General features: G+C 25.9%; 1 protein-coding gene across 1 annotated transcript in view; it reads right to left on the minus strand.

Annotated features, from left to right (window-relative positions):
- Positions 1 to 4560: 4560 nt before the first annotated feature.
- Positions 4561 to 18420, minus strand: part of LOC113557049 — a 50071-nt gene continuing 36211 nt past the window's right edge. The window contains exon 5 of the mRNA XM_026962329.1: positions 4561 to 5032. Coding sequence (XP_026818130.1) covers positions 4583 to 5032 — 450 coding nt within the window. The 3' untranslated portion in view covers positions 4561 to 4582. The remainder of the gene's footprint in view (positions 5033 to 18420) is intronic.

Here is an 18420-nt window from a genome sequence, read left to right on the forward strand (position 1 = left end):
ATAGATAATATTTATATTTATAATTTTATATGAAAAATAGTGTACAATATCTAACAGCAAAAATCGTACAAATAATATCACAAAAAGAACCAAAATATTTCAACAATTTTTTTGAATAATTCATTAAACTATAATAATTATAGTCGACTTCACCCCCAAAAAAAAAAACTTACTGTTCTACGGCAAATCTTTATTGTCTTAAAGTGGTGTATAGTATAGCACTAATTTATGATAAAATTTATATGCAAAAATTAATTTAACCCCGCACGGTATTACTAATAATAAAATAAATTATTATAATTGCATTATAAATACATAATACAATATACTAAGTGATTTAGATTGACTGACCGTTTTCGTGCAGAATCGTTTTTTGTATGCAATGATTTCTCGTTAAATTCAAATTTAACATATTTATGACAATGACTTCTTCAATGATAGGTACACTTGACGTTTCAGAACGTACTCACTACTGTACAGCAGAGCGGCTATATACTTGTTCTCTTCTTTATTTTTATCATTGCATTGCGTTTGTTTGTTAAAAATCAAAGAAAACCAAATACAATTTTCAAACTCGATTCTATTATTTTTTTCTTTTTTAAAAAGGCGAGTGATCAGTTCAGTATCCCTCTGCGTTTTTAAAACTCCAGGCTCTAAAACCTGAATTATGTTATATGTATGGTAGATAATATAAACTATAGAAATTAGGAAGTATCGTAAAGGTTCACTTAGTAACACATAATTTATTCTGGATATCTTTATAATTAAAAGATAATACTATTGATAATCTATTCATATTACATTCATAGATAAACATTAAACATATTATATTAAATTACTTAAAATTATATAAATTTATTGGATTATCTTCTATCATAATATATATAATATGAAGACTCACAATGAATGGTAATGCAAAATGATTTGCACGGGAAGAAAACATGTATTTTTATAATATGAGCACTTAATTTTAACATTTCAAAACTTAAATTCTATCTTCTACTTCGTGAACTTTGGTTACTACATAATAATATTATACAATAAAATATAAAGGAACCAGAAAAGTCTTAATAATCTTCTAGATAATATTATCATATAATATCTGAGATGGGTAGTGTAGCAACATAAATTCAATGTTGAACTTAAAATTATTGATTCATTACACTAATTAATTTATCTAATAATAAGTTATTTTCGTAATGATAATGGAAAGATAAAAATAAAATAAGTATAGTTAGGTAGTTAATTTAATATATTACACAAATTCAGTTTTATCTCACTGAGAGTATCTTACAAATTATTACTTTATACATAAAATACTTATTCTATAGTTCTATCAATAATTACAATGACAGAACTGTACTCGCTGTTAACGGATAAGAATAATAAGAGTTCAGGCATGTTGTACAGTAAAAGATAGTTAAGTATTTAATTACACAATTTTCTGAGAATTAATATTCGCATACCTTTTGTTATTTAAAATAAACATTAAACGCATATCCAATCTAATATTTAAAACTTAAATTAGATTCCTAAATATAAGTAAATTTAAATTAGTAGTTGCTTTTACTTTAAACTATCCACGTAAACTTTTCTTATCAATGAAATTCAATGTTTTCAATTTTAAAACGTTTTATAATTACATTTCTTTGAAAAATCATACTTAAGAAGTTCAAAATAAAAAAAAAAAAATAAAAAAATATTCCCCGTTTAGATTAAAATAACATAAACATTATTTTGTGTACCTAATAAAGTAATAACATACTTGATCGTTAAGATTGATTAAATTTCCATTTATGGTGTATGGTGTATTCTAAAGTAAAAAAAATGTATTCTACAAGTATTTAATATGTCCAAAAAGATGACTTTAGAGAGTACATCAAGCTCAATTTTCATAACTTAAGATCCCATTCGCTCACTATATATTATAATATAGGTAGACAAATAGTAAGCAACGTAATATTAAATACTAATCAATAATTAGTAATTACCCACTATATTATATAGTAGTAAGTTTGAGTTATATGCAAAGGTATACTTATAAATTATAATAGCTGTATAAGTATTTCATTTTATACATTAAAAACGATTAACTAATATTCTAACTAAATATTATATAATATTATGATAATTGATTATATATGCATGATATTATATAATTTAATATTCATTATTATTATCACCTAATATTATAATTTATAAATAACATCGAGTGGGTCATAACATGATTTACGGGTAGTTATTAATACGTCATACGTATATTCACCTGAAATTACATAATATTATACACATTACCTTCAGTAGTCAATTTAGAGCAATAATAAAATATGCCATACAAATAAATATCAATAGAACTATATTTTTGTTGTACGATTTCAATTCCGCGTAAAATTATATTGGATAACGTAAGGTCTATAATATGTATTACAATAAAGAGCGTGTCGCATTGTGGCAGTCGCGGCGAAAAAATATATAATATAATACTATGTTAAATTTATTTGAATTTTTAAATCACTTAAAAGCCGATTCGAGTTGGTTTTGCGTAGAGTATTTCTAGGGCCTCGTCTGATACTATACGGTTTTCCTTCTATAACCAATTATAGGTGCTCGTTTAATGTTAAATTCTACACTATACAATGGTAATAATTGGCAATGTTGATAACTGACACACCCGAGATGCAGTAACTATTTTGAACTTTTCGTGAATAACTCCTTTGTCACGAACTTATTCAAACAACTTAGTCAACTTGAAATACTTTCGAATTGCAAATAAATTAGTTTCTGATGCATGTATTTTTATTTCTGAAACGTATATTTCGCTCCGAAAAGCAAAGTATACCGTTTCTCCGTAACGACTGCCGTAGGTAGGTATACTATTATTATTTGGTTTTACAACCACGTATTGAGCGGAGTGAACTGTCATCGGTTATCGGTTATTTTTATTAGTTTTACAATGATATGTTAATATTTTTACACGGTTTCTTGGGAGGCAGTTAAAAAAAACTCGTCAATTTTATCTGACATACTTCTGTAGATTGGAAAGTGAACACAGATTGACATTTGAACGGGAAATGTATTCAAAATATCTTGGTGTCTATTTATAGTCAGTATATAGTATAAAGTCTCTTCACTCTGAAAAAGCATAAGTAACTGCGTAAAAAACCGTAAAAATAGCATCGCCGAGGACCTGAACGTACAATAAATATTTTTGGACAAAAATAGAGCTTCGCTCAGCATTGCATTTGAGAATATTTATTTATATATAAATATATAAAACTGAATACCTATAAATTCGAATACTCGATTTGTGTAGTTACGTGTAGTGCTAATGGCTTTAAATCATAATAATTGCAGTTAATTGTCGAATTCCGTGGGTGTATATAATATTGTAAATCATGTTACATACCTATATAGTCTCTAGTTACTACATGAAAAAAAAAATCAAATTTACGGCTGATTACACTGACGCACACGTACACGCGCCATGCACAGCACACACTCACACACACGCGCGCGCGCGTATTAAAATGTTAGTAGGTGTTCGAATAAAATATTATATTAAAACGATTTAAAACTTTGATTCGATATTTCGGCCGTTTAAATCGCAATTCATATTATGTATGGCATGGAAAATACACTATTTATCAATTTTTATTTTATTTTGTACTGTATACGATGCGCACACGACAATATTATTATTTTTATTATTATATAGTCCAATTCGTGCGGAAAAGATTAAAGAAGTAGATGCTTTTGAACTCGTGCGTTTAGAGCAGTACACATTGTATTTAACACAGTATTTACATTGTCGTTAGGCTGCACAAATTTAATATCATATTGCGGCGGGGAGTTTGGAACTAGACACGAAAACACGGAAACGGTGGCGGTCACGTCGTGTCGTTATATTACGACGATATTATTATTATTATATAATATTATAAGCGAACGCAGCTTTTCAAATAAAGGTATGTGTTTGCTTTTATAGTTTTATCGAATTTCAGTCGGTCAAGGTCGTAACTAATTCGAGCGCGTTTGTGTGTGTATGTGTGTGTGTGCGTGGGTGTTGTATCGCGTGTTGCGGTGCGATAACACGCGCGCGTGCGCATCAGTGATTTTTTGCGCGCGTCAGCTACCGGACGATCTACCTGTTATCGTCGACATCGCCGCCCTGGCCGCCTTCTCCGCGGACTTCATCCGGACCTCCGCCTCTGTCGGTTCTTCCGCGGTCGACGTCGTCCAGACCTGCGCCTCGACCTGTTATTCCACGACCGTCGTCCGGATCGTCGCCCCGGGCGCCTCCGCGGCCGCCTCTATGACCCCCGTAAGTGTCCACACCCGTCGTGATGATATTCCACAGCGAACGGCCGGTACGCCGTCCACCGCCCACACCGCCGTCTTTGACGCCGACGTCCGGTTTCGGCGCCGGCTGCGACCCGCTCGCATAGGCCCGTGTCACCGAAGCGATGTCGTCTGCAGACACGGTCGCGGCGGTTGTGGTGTTCATCGCTGTAGGAATGGCCGCGGTCTGGTTTTCGAAGACCGCGCTGAGCCCCGTGATGTCGCCGCCACGGGGCGACGACCCTTATACTTTTCCGTACTTGTTCACCACGCAGTACACCATGAGGCTGAGCAGGAACCCGCCGGCCACCGCGACAAACTTGGAACACGCTTCGAAGTCGTCCTGGCTGTTGTCGTTGATGGCGGCCCGAAGCTGTTCCTGTCGCCGCCTATTGGCCAGCTTGCGTGCCAGTTCCGGGAACGCCAGGCTCTGAGTGAACGTCAGCTTGTGCAGCGAGTCCGACAGGCTGTGCATGCCCACGCTGCCCCTGGTGGCCATCCGTTGCAGGTCTGCAAATTCCGGGTCCGTGGCATCCGAATATCGGCCCGTCCACGTGGAACTCCGGCGCCTACCCCACGGCACGCTGTAACGGTGGCCACACGGTCCGCTCGATCCGGGCACGCTTAGCGATGACGCGTCCGACGACGCAGCCGACAGGTTGCCGCCGCCGTCCATGATCGAAAAATCGCTAACCTGTTGGCATTGTACGGAAACAATGTAATAAGACAATGCAACAACAACAACAACAATATTAAAAATAATGACGATATTATATAGCGTGTCAGTGTGTGGTTCCACCCTTAGACCTTTTTTTGGGATAGACCTGAGTAATAATGAGTAATGACAATGCATCATTAAAATGCGGCGTGAAAATCCCGTATAAGATGTAAAAAATTTCCAAGGGTTTGACCCGTAGACACGCCTATGCTCCCACCATTCGCTTAATAACCAGTGGGAAAATTAGTAATTTAGAATCTAAGATCATACAGGCGATCAAATTATAGGTGACATTAAAAATAATTCTTCAATTCTGTTTTTCAGAATGAAAAAAGGAGCTTAAGTAATATTGTTTAGAAAAAATACAATTTATATTTTCAATATAAAAATAATCATTACATTATACTTATTAAACTGAACCAAAATTATAACTACATTTGTAGAAAAACGATTTTACCCTTTAAAGGTATCAAAACTTCATTTTCGAGAAAAAAAAGTGATTGTTATGAAGTTGGTATTGTGATTGCAGTTACAGTGGCTAAATCAGAATGAGCAATCAACAACGTTTTCGTGATAACAATAATTGTCGTTAATAGAACATTGGAACAGAAAATCAATAAAAGTATTCGTGAATAATAGTCGTCACTCATCACCAAGTCGGTAAACAATTTTTAAATAAATTGCGTCAGTCAATCTAATAATTAACTTGTTTTGTTTTATCATCTATCAATACAATAATATTATTCTGCTGTACAATTTTTGAATTGAAAAAATAATAAAATAACAATTTATAACTATTGAAATTTATCACTATATTCAAAATTAGTATAGCCTCAGCCAAAACGTGTTTTAGGTCACCCAGCAAAAATACCATTTAAAAGTATATATTATTATATTTTATACAAATAGTAAATCTATATATAATAAATATTTATGTAACTTTGCATCTTTTTGACATATTATAGTAAGTTGTACTAAATTTTTTCCTGGATTTTTATAATATGACTATGTCGTAGGCATATAGTTAAATCAGTTAATTTGCTAAATATATAGTCAAATAATCAATGAATTGGATTTTTATGAAATTTTACAACCCGTCTAAACTAAACATTTAGTTAAATGCCTATTTTAAGTCAGGAAAATAATAAAAATGAAACATTTTAAAAATTTAACTATATTTTCTTATAAATTATTTATTGCAATTCTAAAAAAAAAAACTACGTATTATTTAAATATACAAATAAATATAGGTAAGCCGGTAGGTATATTTGTTTAAAAAAAAAATGTTTAATGTTCAGGTAAATGCCACCAAATAAATAATAATATGTAACAATAAGTAATGACTAAAAATTTTAACAAAAATTTGTAATTATAATATCATATTTTTATTTATTTCGATTGCTCAAAAGCCAAGTGTCGTAATCCACAAAAACATAATTTTACAGGAAGCACTTTAAACAAGATATTTACCAACATAATTTATTTTTATCTGATTCGTTAATATTTTTTTACTATGTGATATTTAGATAATCAATAATCTTAAGAATTGAATGTTGGTAATAGTTATTTACATCGTCAATTTAGCTTTATTTATGACCTGTCGAGGCTTACAGCATTTGGCCACATAATAATTATGATTGCGTTTTAAATGTTCATGGTAATGTATTGTGGGTACTACATTTGGCATTTTATTACATTTTTATTATTAATCTGTTTTTTTTTTTCATAACAAATCTTAAAATAGTAAATCGAATTGTTTTAATTTAAACAAAGAGTTTCAATATGCGATAAAAAAAAACGTATCTTTTGATGGAAAAATGTTAACAATACCTAAAAAAAAATAACTATTAGATGATATTAATAGAATACAGTAAACGCATCCCGTAATCGTTATATTGCTTTTATATTTAATTGTTTTATCTTATTTATAAGCTAGCGGCTAATGATTTTTAATATTTTGATACGAATATATTCAGGTTATTTATATTAAAGCAACTAACAAGGCTGATTTTTTCATCAACTTGTTTTAATAATAATAATTATTTTTTTTATTGAAATTTATGAATTTTATTTTATTTTGTTTATTTTCTTAGGTCAAAAATAACCTGATTTATTAATTTAAATTGTTTTCATTATTATTTGAAAAAAAATATTTTATTTTGTTTAATATTTTTTTAAGACAATGTAAAAATTACCAAATAATTTTTTTTTACCTAATTATTTTTTTTTCTTAATGTTTTGTTTGATTATTCAGTAAGTGCATGTTAACTTACAGTAACTAAGTATATTGATTATAAGATATATCGAATTTTTATTTTGCTGTAACTCAAAAACGAATCATTGTAAATATTTGAAATGTTCACCAGATGTTTATATTCGCGTTATCTATTTACGATTAAATGTTCAAAATATTTTGACTTTTTAAGTTATTTGCAGATAATTGAAAATTTTGATTTTTCTAAATTTTTTTCTTGAAAATACTGATAAAAAAATTTGGCTTTTCAAAAATTTTAAAATTTAATACAAGGCTTATTAAAATTTGTACTTAACGTAATAAAAAAAAAAAAAAAATCAAAATTAAAAATCGTTAGTCACAGTTTTTGTTTTTAAGCATATAAAGTTCAAATGTTTACTAAATATATCAAAATCGCGAAAATTTGCAACTAATTAAAAATTCATAAAATTTTTGTGATTTTATACCTAAAGTTAAAAACCCAATATAAGGTTTTCCATAATATTTCCTTTAAATAACTGTAAAAAAGAATTCTAGCGTCAATATAGAAAACATTTTGCGAGCGTATGAAATTTAATTGTTTACGAAATCGCGTAAAATAACGATATATTACAATTTAAATATAGCTAATAATGTAATATATCCTAGTATCCTACTAATTATCCTTGACTGACAAATCATCTCCGTTCAGAATCGTTTTTCATATATAATAATACCTGTCATTGCATTCTAATTTAACACATCCATTATAATAGTGACCTATTCTCTCCATCTATACTATACAGCAAAGCGATACCCACTTGCCCACCCATTTTTGTACTTGAATTATCACACATAATACACATAATTAGTAATTACCTATATTTATTTAAATTTAAGTTTTAAAACAATAGTAAAAAAATGTTTCATATATCTACGTATTTTACATATATTATTAAATAATACAAAATTTTTAATTTTTATTGGTTTCCTGATTTTAAATAGGCATTTAACTAAATGTCTAGGTATGGATAGTAAAATTGTGTAAAAATTAAATTCTTTGACTATTTGCCAAAACATTTAGTAAAATGCCTAAATTAACAATGTTTTTGACATGTATAATGTATATGCCAAACTGCCAAACATTATAATTTTTTTGTTTTTACGTCAACACAAATTTAAATTAAATAAAATATAATGTAAATACAAAATAAATGTGACACAAATACATGTGTTTCAAATAGTTCAATGAAACCATGTGTAGAAACGTAAAAATATGTGTTTGAAACTACATCTGTAGTAGATTATACAACCAGTTTTTCAAATTCTCTTTAAATTGACCTATAATAATATTATGAAATAAGTTTATCTGTTCGTCAGCTTTGTTTTCGATATCGTTCGACAATTTGACTTATACATAATTTTTATAATTGTTGAGTTAAATTGTTTTTCTTGACTCTATCATCTCCATTCTCTACTTATCTATATTTTAAATACTATATGAATTATAATTATTTATATCTAATACTAATATACTATTTGTTCGATAATTTGATTGCATGTTTCATAAACACACATTACTTCAATAACTATAATATCGTAGACAACTATATTTTGTATTTACATAACTTTGATTTTACATATTATTGAATACTAAACCGAAATTATTAATACGTATCTATTACAGTATGTCTACCTACGCTCTACTGTATATCTATTAATATTACGATTATCCCTCATAATGATCAAAAGTTTAGTTATTTACTTAAACAAGCTTTAAATTAATGGATATTTATAGAAAATATTTCAATATCTTAAAATAGCAAAATTAATTTGAAATACTTCTATTGACGTTAAATGTTTATACCTACAGTTGTTTCGTCTTATAAGTATTTAGAGTAACATAATAATATAATAATAATATATTTATGTCACATACTCACGTTTACATAGCGTAATCATTCTTTTGGTAAAATGGACATCCAGCTCATAAAAAAAAAAACGATCATACCGTGCTCAGGGTTTTTGAATACATAATATGAATAATTTGCGTCCGTCACGTTAAAGGGATAAGTCTTTTTTAAACATCACGAAATGACTAAAAAAAAATTGGACAACTTTTCATAAAATATATGTTCCAAATGATCGCATTGCATAATAATTAATTGCATTATATTATTTGGATATCCATTTGGGTTTTTTTATAAGTACATTGGTAATTTGTACTAGCATAATAAGTTTTCTATCAAAAAAAAAAAAAAAAACTAATTAATTACCACTACACCTTTTTTAGGTCATTCATAATGCGCCCGAGTAGTTAACATCATTATATGTTTCATATTGCTACTGTCCGGATTTTTAGCTGAAGAATCCGCAAATTGAGAACATTAGTTTAGATTAAAACTTTTAGAATGGAGAATAATAAATTTAAATACATAATAATTACATAATATAAATTTATATTTTGTAAAAACAAAGTCAGTTTGATTCAACATTAATGGATATAGCACGAGTATAGTTTAAAGACAAATAATTAGGCTCACGTGAAACAACCGTTGAAATATTTTAAGGACAAGGCTATTGTAATTATCAAAATGTTGGTAATAAAAATAACAATAAATCAACGTCCAGATAATAATATTAATTATTTGATGTGATTATTTAATACCTATATATCTATTGCACAAAAACTTTAAAAATAAGTATGTATATTTTTAATGATTACACATTGTATAATAAAATATTACAAATTTTAATTAATAAGCCAACAATAATCAATTTTAACATAAGCGTTAAAAAAAACCTATTTCAAAAAAAAAAAAATGGTTAAAAAACTGTAATATATGGCTGGCTACCTCCAGTCTAGATTTATTTAATTGATTTCTAATATAATAAGACAGCAGTATATAATATTAAACAAATTTATGTATATGCATCAAACGCATCATCACTAAACTATAAATATTTAAAATTTTATACTTCACTAAATTTTAACGAAATTAATCATTTTCTGTTTTCAATATATTGAAAAATTGCAATGGTTACAATGCTCTTTTTTATTTGTTTTACATTGACATGTTATAATTGTTTTTTTTTCCTTTTTTTTGTTCGTCAGTTAATGTTTATCAGATAATAAAACGATTACTAGTTAGATATTGATTATCACAGACTTAGAATCTGGTAAAGCCAATGACTGATGTCGTTACAATGTTTATTGTTATTTGCGGTTGTAGATAGTACTATTTAAAAACTTTTTATATTGTTATAGAATAGTTATTTTAAATAATGTATTATTTTTAAATTAAAACCAACGACCTGATGTACGGATGGATCGTTGATTGCCATTCAGATCTCAATTATTTAAGAAATATAAACTTTGTTTTTATATATTTTTGTAATATTCGTGTTTAGTTTTATTTGTAATCATGATGTCAAGGTACTAAAAAATGAAGTTGTTTCCGATATTTAATTATATTTTTGAAAAACAAAATTATGTAATTTTCACAACAATTTTTTTTTCACATATTATTATGTCCAAAATGTTCTTATTTATTTATTTGAATACATTTACATTTATTAGAATGAAGTTGTTGAAAATCTTTGTGAAGATGCAAAAGGTGTGACAATATTTACAAAATATTTTATTTTATTAGTTTTGTAAAATAAGGATTTAAAATTTAAATATTATGCTAAATTCAAGAAAATAAATTATTATTGTTTTATTCTGATTGGTTTTGTTTTGCCTCCTCTTACTAATAATGAAAAATCCTGGATACGTCATTAGCATTATATCTACTAAGTACTAAGTAAATATTTTTATAAAAATGAGTTCCAATTAATTTACCTTAGAGACATGAAACTCACTGATGTTAACTTTAAAACAGTATTTAACTATTTGAGTAATTTTAAGTTTTTATGATACGATAGGTATATTACAGGGAAATATTATCTGCTATTGAAGTACAAGAGGATCATACCATTCTGAAATTATAGCTCAAATTTAAATAAAATGGTTAACAACTTACAACAATATTATACTACTTATTTAACACAAAAAACATGAAATACAATACTCTGAAATATATAGTATACGGATACAAATAATTAACATGTTGTAGATATTTTTTAGCTTTTTAGCAGATTATATTAATATGACGTCATTAGAATTTTATTAGATTATAAAATTATTAATACTGAATATGAGTTATAATTAATCAATAGTTATCATTTTATTTCAAGATGTTTGTACTGAATTGTTGTCAATTTGTTGTTATTATACTGACGCACTAGTCAAATTTAGAATGAAACTATTCATAATTACTCTTGAATTAACTATAATAAATATATTGTACTTAACTAGTTTTATATCATATTTCCATTATTTTTAGTAAAAAATATATTAAGTACCTATAAACGTGTGAATTTCTTATTTTTTAATGACTGCTATTTACTTGTAATCAAAAACATCTTTATAATTGTTTGGAAATTATTTCTGAATTTTCAATAATTATTATTATGTTATAATTTTTATAAAAAAGACGTATTTTTAAATGGAATAACGTACTTGTAAAGATAAAGTTTAAGTACCTTTTAAAACTTTTTTTTTCATAAATATTAGGTAAACAATGGTAAATAAACATATGTAAAAAGTAAATTTTAAATTTAAATTAAATTTTTATTACATGGGTATTGCTAGAAGATGATACACAAACAAATAACAACTAACAAATATAAAGCAAATAAAAAATAGGTACGCATAAAAGTAAAACCATGACAAAATAAAATACTATCTTTGGTCATTATTCAGACTACATTTTATTTCATTAAAGATACCATCACACATATAATAAAATAAAAAAACAGTCTTGAGTATAATTTCCAATAAACTTTTAATATAATATACCACAAACCCGAATTTTATCGTTGACTTTGATTACTTTAACTTTTACCTACTCAACTGATGAAAATATTTAATACTAAACGTAATAATCATAATCATAATAATAATATTATGACTTGAGTTAAATGGTACATATAATATTCAAAAATATTTCACTGTTTCAGGAAAAAACAAATGAGCATTTTATTATATTATTATAAATTATAAATATATATATATTACATATTATAATGGACATTATAATTTATAATGTCAAATAATATAATACCTACAAACCATCTGTTAGGTTAGTCGTTTAACGAAAAGTTTTCTATTACATGAAATGTATGCCATTTTGATTTTACACTAAGAAATACTAAACAAATGTCAATGAGTAGATACAAAAATTAATTTACTAACTTTTAAATTAAATAAAGTACCTATATACTATATAATATATAGATACTGTTATTTCCTATTTAAAAATGCCAGTGTGTATTTCATGAAGAAGCATTCACTTCACACCTTTTTTTTTTTGTACTTTATTATAAGTGATGCAAAATGGTTTTGATTTCATGAAATGGATAAGATTTTATTAAAAACTCCTACTCTATTTTTATGGGGATACTCGAATTATTATTTACTCTTAATAATCATTATCAATATTATCATATTATTATATAATTCTCAGACCTTCATACATAGGTATTTATTAAATTATTTATCTAATAATAACAGCACATAATTCGAACAAGTTTAAAATTTAAATATAACGTAGTTCAGTTTGTATTTTGTCACACACCTACCTAATTTCATATTTATTATAATATATTAAACTAGTTTTAAGAACTAAAACTGTTAAATGGTTTTTTGTTGCAGTATAAATAATTTAAAATATAATATTGTGCAAACTTTGACATAGTCAATAAACTTTTTAAAAGTACCTCAAGCTAAATGATAAAATTTGTCCATTTTTACGAATCACTAAGAAAAAAAAAATGGAATAGTTGAGAATACTTACATTTTGGTAAAGTATTTGTCAATTTAAATTTACAATGAATATAAGCATTTTGTAATGTATGGAAAAGTATTTTCTCGTAATATCTAATATAATATGCAATGAATATCTACTATATATTATATTTATGAAACACCTACTTGAAATTTAATATTTAAATCAAATATATTTTATATTTAATTTCATGATAAATTTTATATCATTTATATAATTATACAAAATCAATATTAAATTTCAATGGAAATATTACATAAATAGGTTCACTATTTAAAATAGGGTTTATGTAGTTAAACTATGAGTTTTTTTGTAAGTGACGTATTTTAATATTTAGATTGGTACATAATATTAAAACGGAATTTTTAAAATTATTATTATTGTAATGAGTGATATTGATTCGCGAATGCTAATTATGTTGGTATTGTAAATTTAATTTGTTTACTCCACAATAAATTATTTATTTATTAAGTTATATTTTTTTAAATTTCAGATAGAAATAATTGAAAATAATATTATTAGTGTTGATAATATTTGTAACGCATATGAGTGCAAATAGGAAACGATCAATTGATAATCGATAAAAAAAAATTCATAGTTAAAAAAATTATATATTGCGATATGTATAAAATTATACGATATTCTAATGCAACATCTAGTACAATTATGAAATATAATGCTCTATAAAGTACCTACTACCTATTAGTAGGCTGAAAGTAATTATGAGTAAAGTAACAAAATATATTAATGTAAGTATAACTATTTTGGATACAAGTACCACTAAATAGGTAAATGGTAAAACAGCGAATTTCGTAACAATGTCACTAAATTAGTATTAACCAAAATACTACTACTGAAAAAGGACTTTATTAACTCTAAAGAGTATATGTATATACAATGACAATTAATTTATATTAAAATCCATTTGATGAATCTAATATTAATTTATATTTGAGAAATTTATGGGGATTATTTAACACAGGCATATAAGTAGTTAACAAATAAATATTCCCCTGGATTTGTTACATTAAAAGAGGAGTAAATGTAATTATGTACAACATGTTTAATGGTTATATTAAATATTAGCCAACTACAACTATTTTGTAATAATAGTATCTGTGCGCAAAATACTGAACCGCATAATCAATGCAAAATGTGATATGTACTCGTGGGAAATACAAATCAAGTAGAATTGATTAATTATATAGATTCTCACACCACCTGCTAATAACGAACTAATAAAATATAAGTAAATAAAACTACGAAAATTATACCAATATAGCAATTTTAGTTTATTAACACCCTTTCGAAGATCTTGGAAATATTAGCGTCGCGCGTCTGCTTTATATATATAGCTTAAGTATTTTTGTGTATTTAATGGTAAATATCTAGATTGAGGACAAATCGAAAATGGGTTACTGAATCCCAAGGGTTCGATGTTCGTCATAAAATATAAAATAATATTTTTGATCACACCATATTTATACGCTCGTGTATAAAACTACCACTAGTTTGGACGAGTCTATTTATTGGCAATAAGATACAGAGTGATTACTTTAATGATGAAAGTTCATTATACCTACCTAAAAGTATTGAAAATATGTTTATTTATTTTAATTTTTTGAAAAATTTTTAGATTTATACAACCCTATTATTTTGATATAGGTATATGAATATTAAATATTTAAAAATGGCTCTTTTTACCAGGAAATATTATAAGCTTTAATAAGCGGAGTAGTTAACTTAACTTATTCATTCCTCTAATCAGTTTTAAATAAATTGTTAATACTAGTTTTTAAAATAAATAATTCATTAGTTATTTGATATATATTTTGTATTTATACATTCAAATTTTTTTATAAAAGTATTTTGATAAATTTTAAAAATAATACCTAATAGTTGTTAAAACGTATAGGAGTGATAAATATGGAAAATATGTGAAAATTAAGTGTAATGTCTCAGATTTTGCAAAAAAAATAAAAATAAACCATACATTTTTAAAATAAAGAAGTGCGTTCTCTGTCAAAATAATCACTCTGTAAAGACAAACGCCCCGCAGTTACGTGCATATTTAAATGTAATGCTTATTTAGATTTTTACATAAAAACATGAATTTATAATAAAACATAACATTAATATCTGACATATCTGATATTAGATTTGATATAACTGTCAACCACGAAAACTTCATAACATAATGTATAACAGAGAGCGATAATAAGATTATAAAACAACTTGTTAAATGTTATGAATGGATATAATAAATAAATTTACATACATTTTGACACATAACTTATCTACATAACATAGTTAGCGAAACACGGAAGTTATCGTATTACAATTATCTGCAGTTTTTATTCTCTGAAGTACCAATGTTTTTGATATTTTAGGTAGATGTGTTTCAAAAATATCCTATAAATCACACTCAACTTTGGTGTGATTTATTCTAGGGGAGAGAATTGTCATTTTTTTTTTTTATGTACCTATCTAATGGTATATGAGACTAATCAATTTATCGATCGATAATCAAAAGACATTACTTATACTAAACAATAAAAAGTGCTGAATAAATTTTCCACTCAGCGCATTATCTATTGAAAGTTGAGTGGCGATAAAGCATATATACATGACTTACCAATATTTAGCTTTTACTTTAATTATAATATAAATATATAGATCAATATCAATTTACTACAATGAAATTGTTTGTATTAAAATAACTGATATGTGACATTTAAAAATTTGCTTATTCCATTTTACACGATTTTTAGTATAAACAAGATTTTATATTCTGAATTATTAAAAACTCGTATGAAATATTTTAAAATTGATAAAAATTCACTGTACTACTTTATGGTATAATTTATTGTAATAATTGTTTATAATTTAAATGTTGTTGATTTGTTATTTGAATTAATGAGTTGCATCATAACGTCGAACTTTCAAAAATAGTACGTCTTGGTGTAATTAATGAATATCGTTCATTTTGTATTCAATATTTTATATTCTACCATAACGTACAGGATTTTTCTATTTTGAACTTTTATATTGAGTTATTTTACATTCCTTGAACCTAGGTAGGTTCACCGTCACCACACTTTTCTCATAATAATATTATACATTAGAGTTATATATTTAAGAAGGAAAGGTGCATCAATAGTGTATCAAAAGTAATAAAGGGTAATGACGAAATTGAGGAGTGTATGTGAAAAACAGAAGATTTTAGTGCAAAAGTAGGTGTATACCAAAGCTCAGTACCTAATGGCTAATGTACAGTAAAGCATGAGTGCATGACCCAATGGCAAATATTTTTTCTACTATTGTTATAGTGCCAAGGCTAACCATTTAAATTATTTGCATACATTTATAACGATAGGACTATACCCAAATATTAATTAATAATATATTAAGTATACATAATACATATATATTATATAATTCTATAATCTGTATTAATTATTGAACATATTGTAACTAATAATTGATTAATAAAATCCTATTAACGGCTAGTTGATAGAGAGATTCTCATATTATTATTTTTGAGATTTGTGTTTTAGTTTTTATTACTAAAAACTTTTAAATTATAATATTGTTATAAATAGCTATTATGATAAGCATTTTATTTTTTAAGTCAAAGTAGTTCATCGATTATTTTATAATTGTAACTTGAGTTCTTAAATTTACATGAGTACGTACATGCATTTGAAAATTATTATTTAAAAAAAGATCCTAATGTAACTTGATATTTGTACTCTTTTAACTTGTTATATTTATATTATTGTACACTTTGTCTCTATGTAATCAAATAACATATTGTCTACTGAATAATACAGCTGTGATAAAGCAGTTATAATAAATGGTAAATAAATTTCAAATTAGATGGTATTAAGAAGCACGACATTCATTTACCTATCAAAAAATGTTTGCGATTAGTTTACAAGACAGCTTATACCTATATGATATTACAGGGTTGAATAAATCAAAAACAATTTAGACAATTAATTTGAAAAGTTAAAATTGATGCATGCTAAAGTAATAAATTTACAATGTTCCAGTTTTATAAGGCGTTTTCTGATATTTTAATTGTACACTGGATACTTTGATTATTCGAATTATTTTTATTTTAGATTTTTGAAATCATATCACAAATAATTTAAATTATATATAAAATATCAAACATAATATGTATTGTACTTAATTTCTCATTATTGTCTCAATATAAAGAATAAATACAAAGAGTATTATAGTTTTTAATTTTCATAAAAACATTTTAATAATTTTTTGGCGTTAATCCACATTTCACAATGTTTAATTAATTTTAATTTTTTTCACTATAAAATATCTACAAAAAAATTTGTTTGATAACAAAATAGTAAACTAATTACAGTATTATAGTTATGACTTAGATATATATTATTTAAATAAATGTTTAATTAACCGACTTTGATAAGTGTAAAATCCATTTTAAAAGATTTCCAACAAAATGAGTTTTCCTTTTTTTATTTGTTTATTAGATTTTAAGGCTTTCAAATCATTAGTTAAGTTCTTTAACCTTGGGTGTTTTTAAGTTTTAAAATACATTTAAAATAATAATAATAAATTATACAATTACTTTTGTTTTAAATCTTTTTATGTGTGTATTCCGTCATAAATATAAAATTTACATAATATGTTAGAAGTTATATATTTTGCAAATAATTACCAGATGGGAGATATGGTTAAGCATTATAAGATAATATTTTAAAAAGTAAAAAAATATAATAAACCCATCAATATTTCAGAAATTTCTATAATTAAAAAATAACTAAACTATATTGAGAAAGATAATTTAAAATAATTTAAATTACATAGTTTTTTACTTTTAATTTTTAGGTTTTATAATAAACTATTGATAAAACACGAAAAATTAATTTAGCTAAAAAAGGTCTTGTAACAACTATAAACATTTAAAAAATTTGAATTAAGATAAAGATAAGATAGCTTTTGAACATTTATGTTTATTTAAGTAATGCGCTTTAAGTATAAAACATACAAGATATAAAAATTTACCTGCATATTAAAGGTACCATACTTAATATGTACATAATATACTATATATTATATGTATTATTATATTTTTAAATAGATTTAATAAATACCCAAGTATATTATATAAATGTGTAAGTGTATGTTTGTCTAAATATAAGTACATATACATTATACATGTTATTAGTGTATTATGTGTGTTCTGTTTTGAATTGTTGAGATAATACTTCAAGTAG

This window comes from Rhopalosiphum maidis, chromosome 3, assembly GCF_003676215.2.
Source record: "Rhopalosiphum maidis isolate BTI-1 chromosome 3, ASM367621v3, whole genome shotgun sequence".
Lineage (NCBI taxonomy): Eukaryota > Metazoa > Arthropoda > Insecta > Hemiptera > Aphididae > Rhopalosiphum > Rhopalosiphum maidis.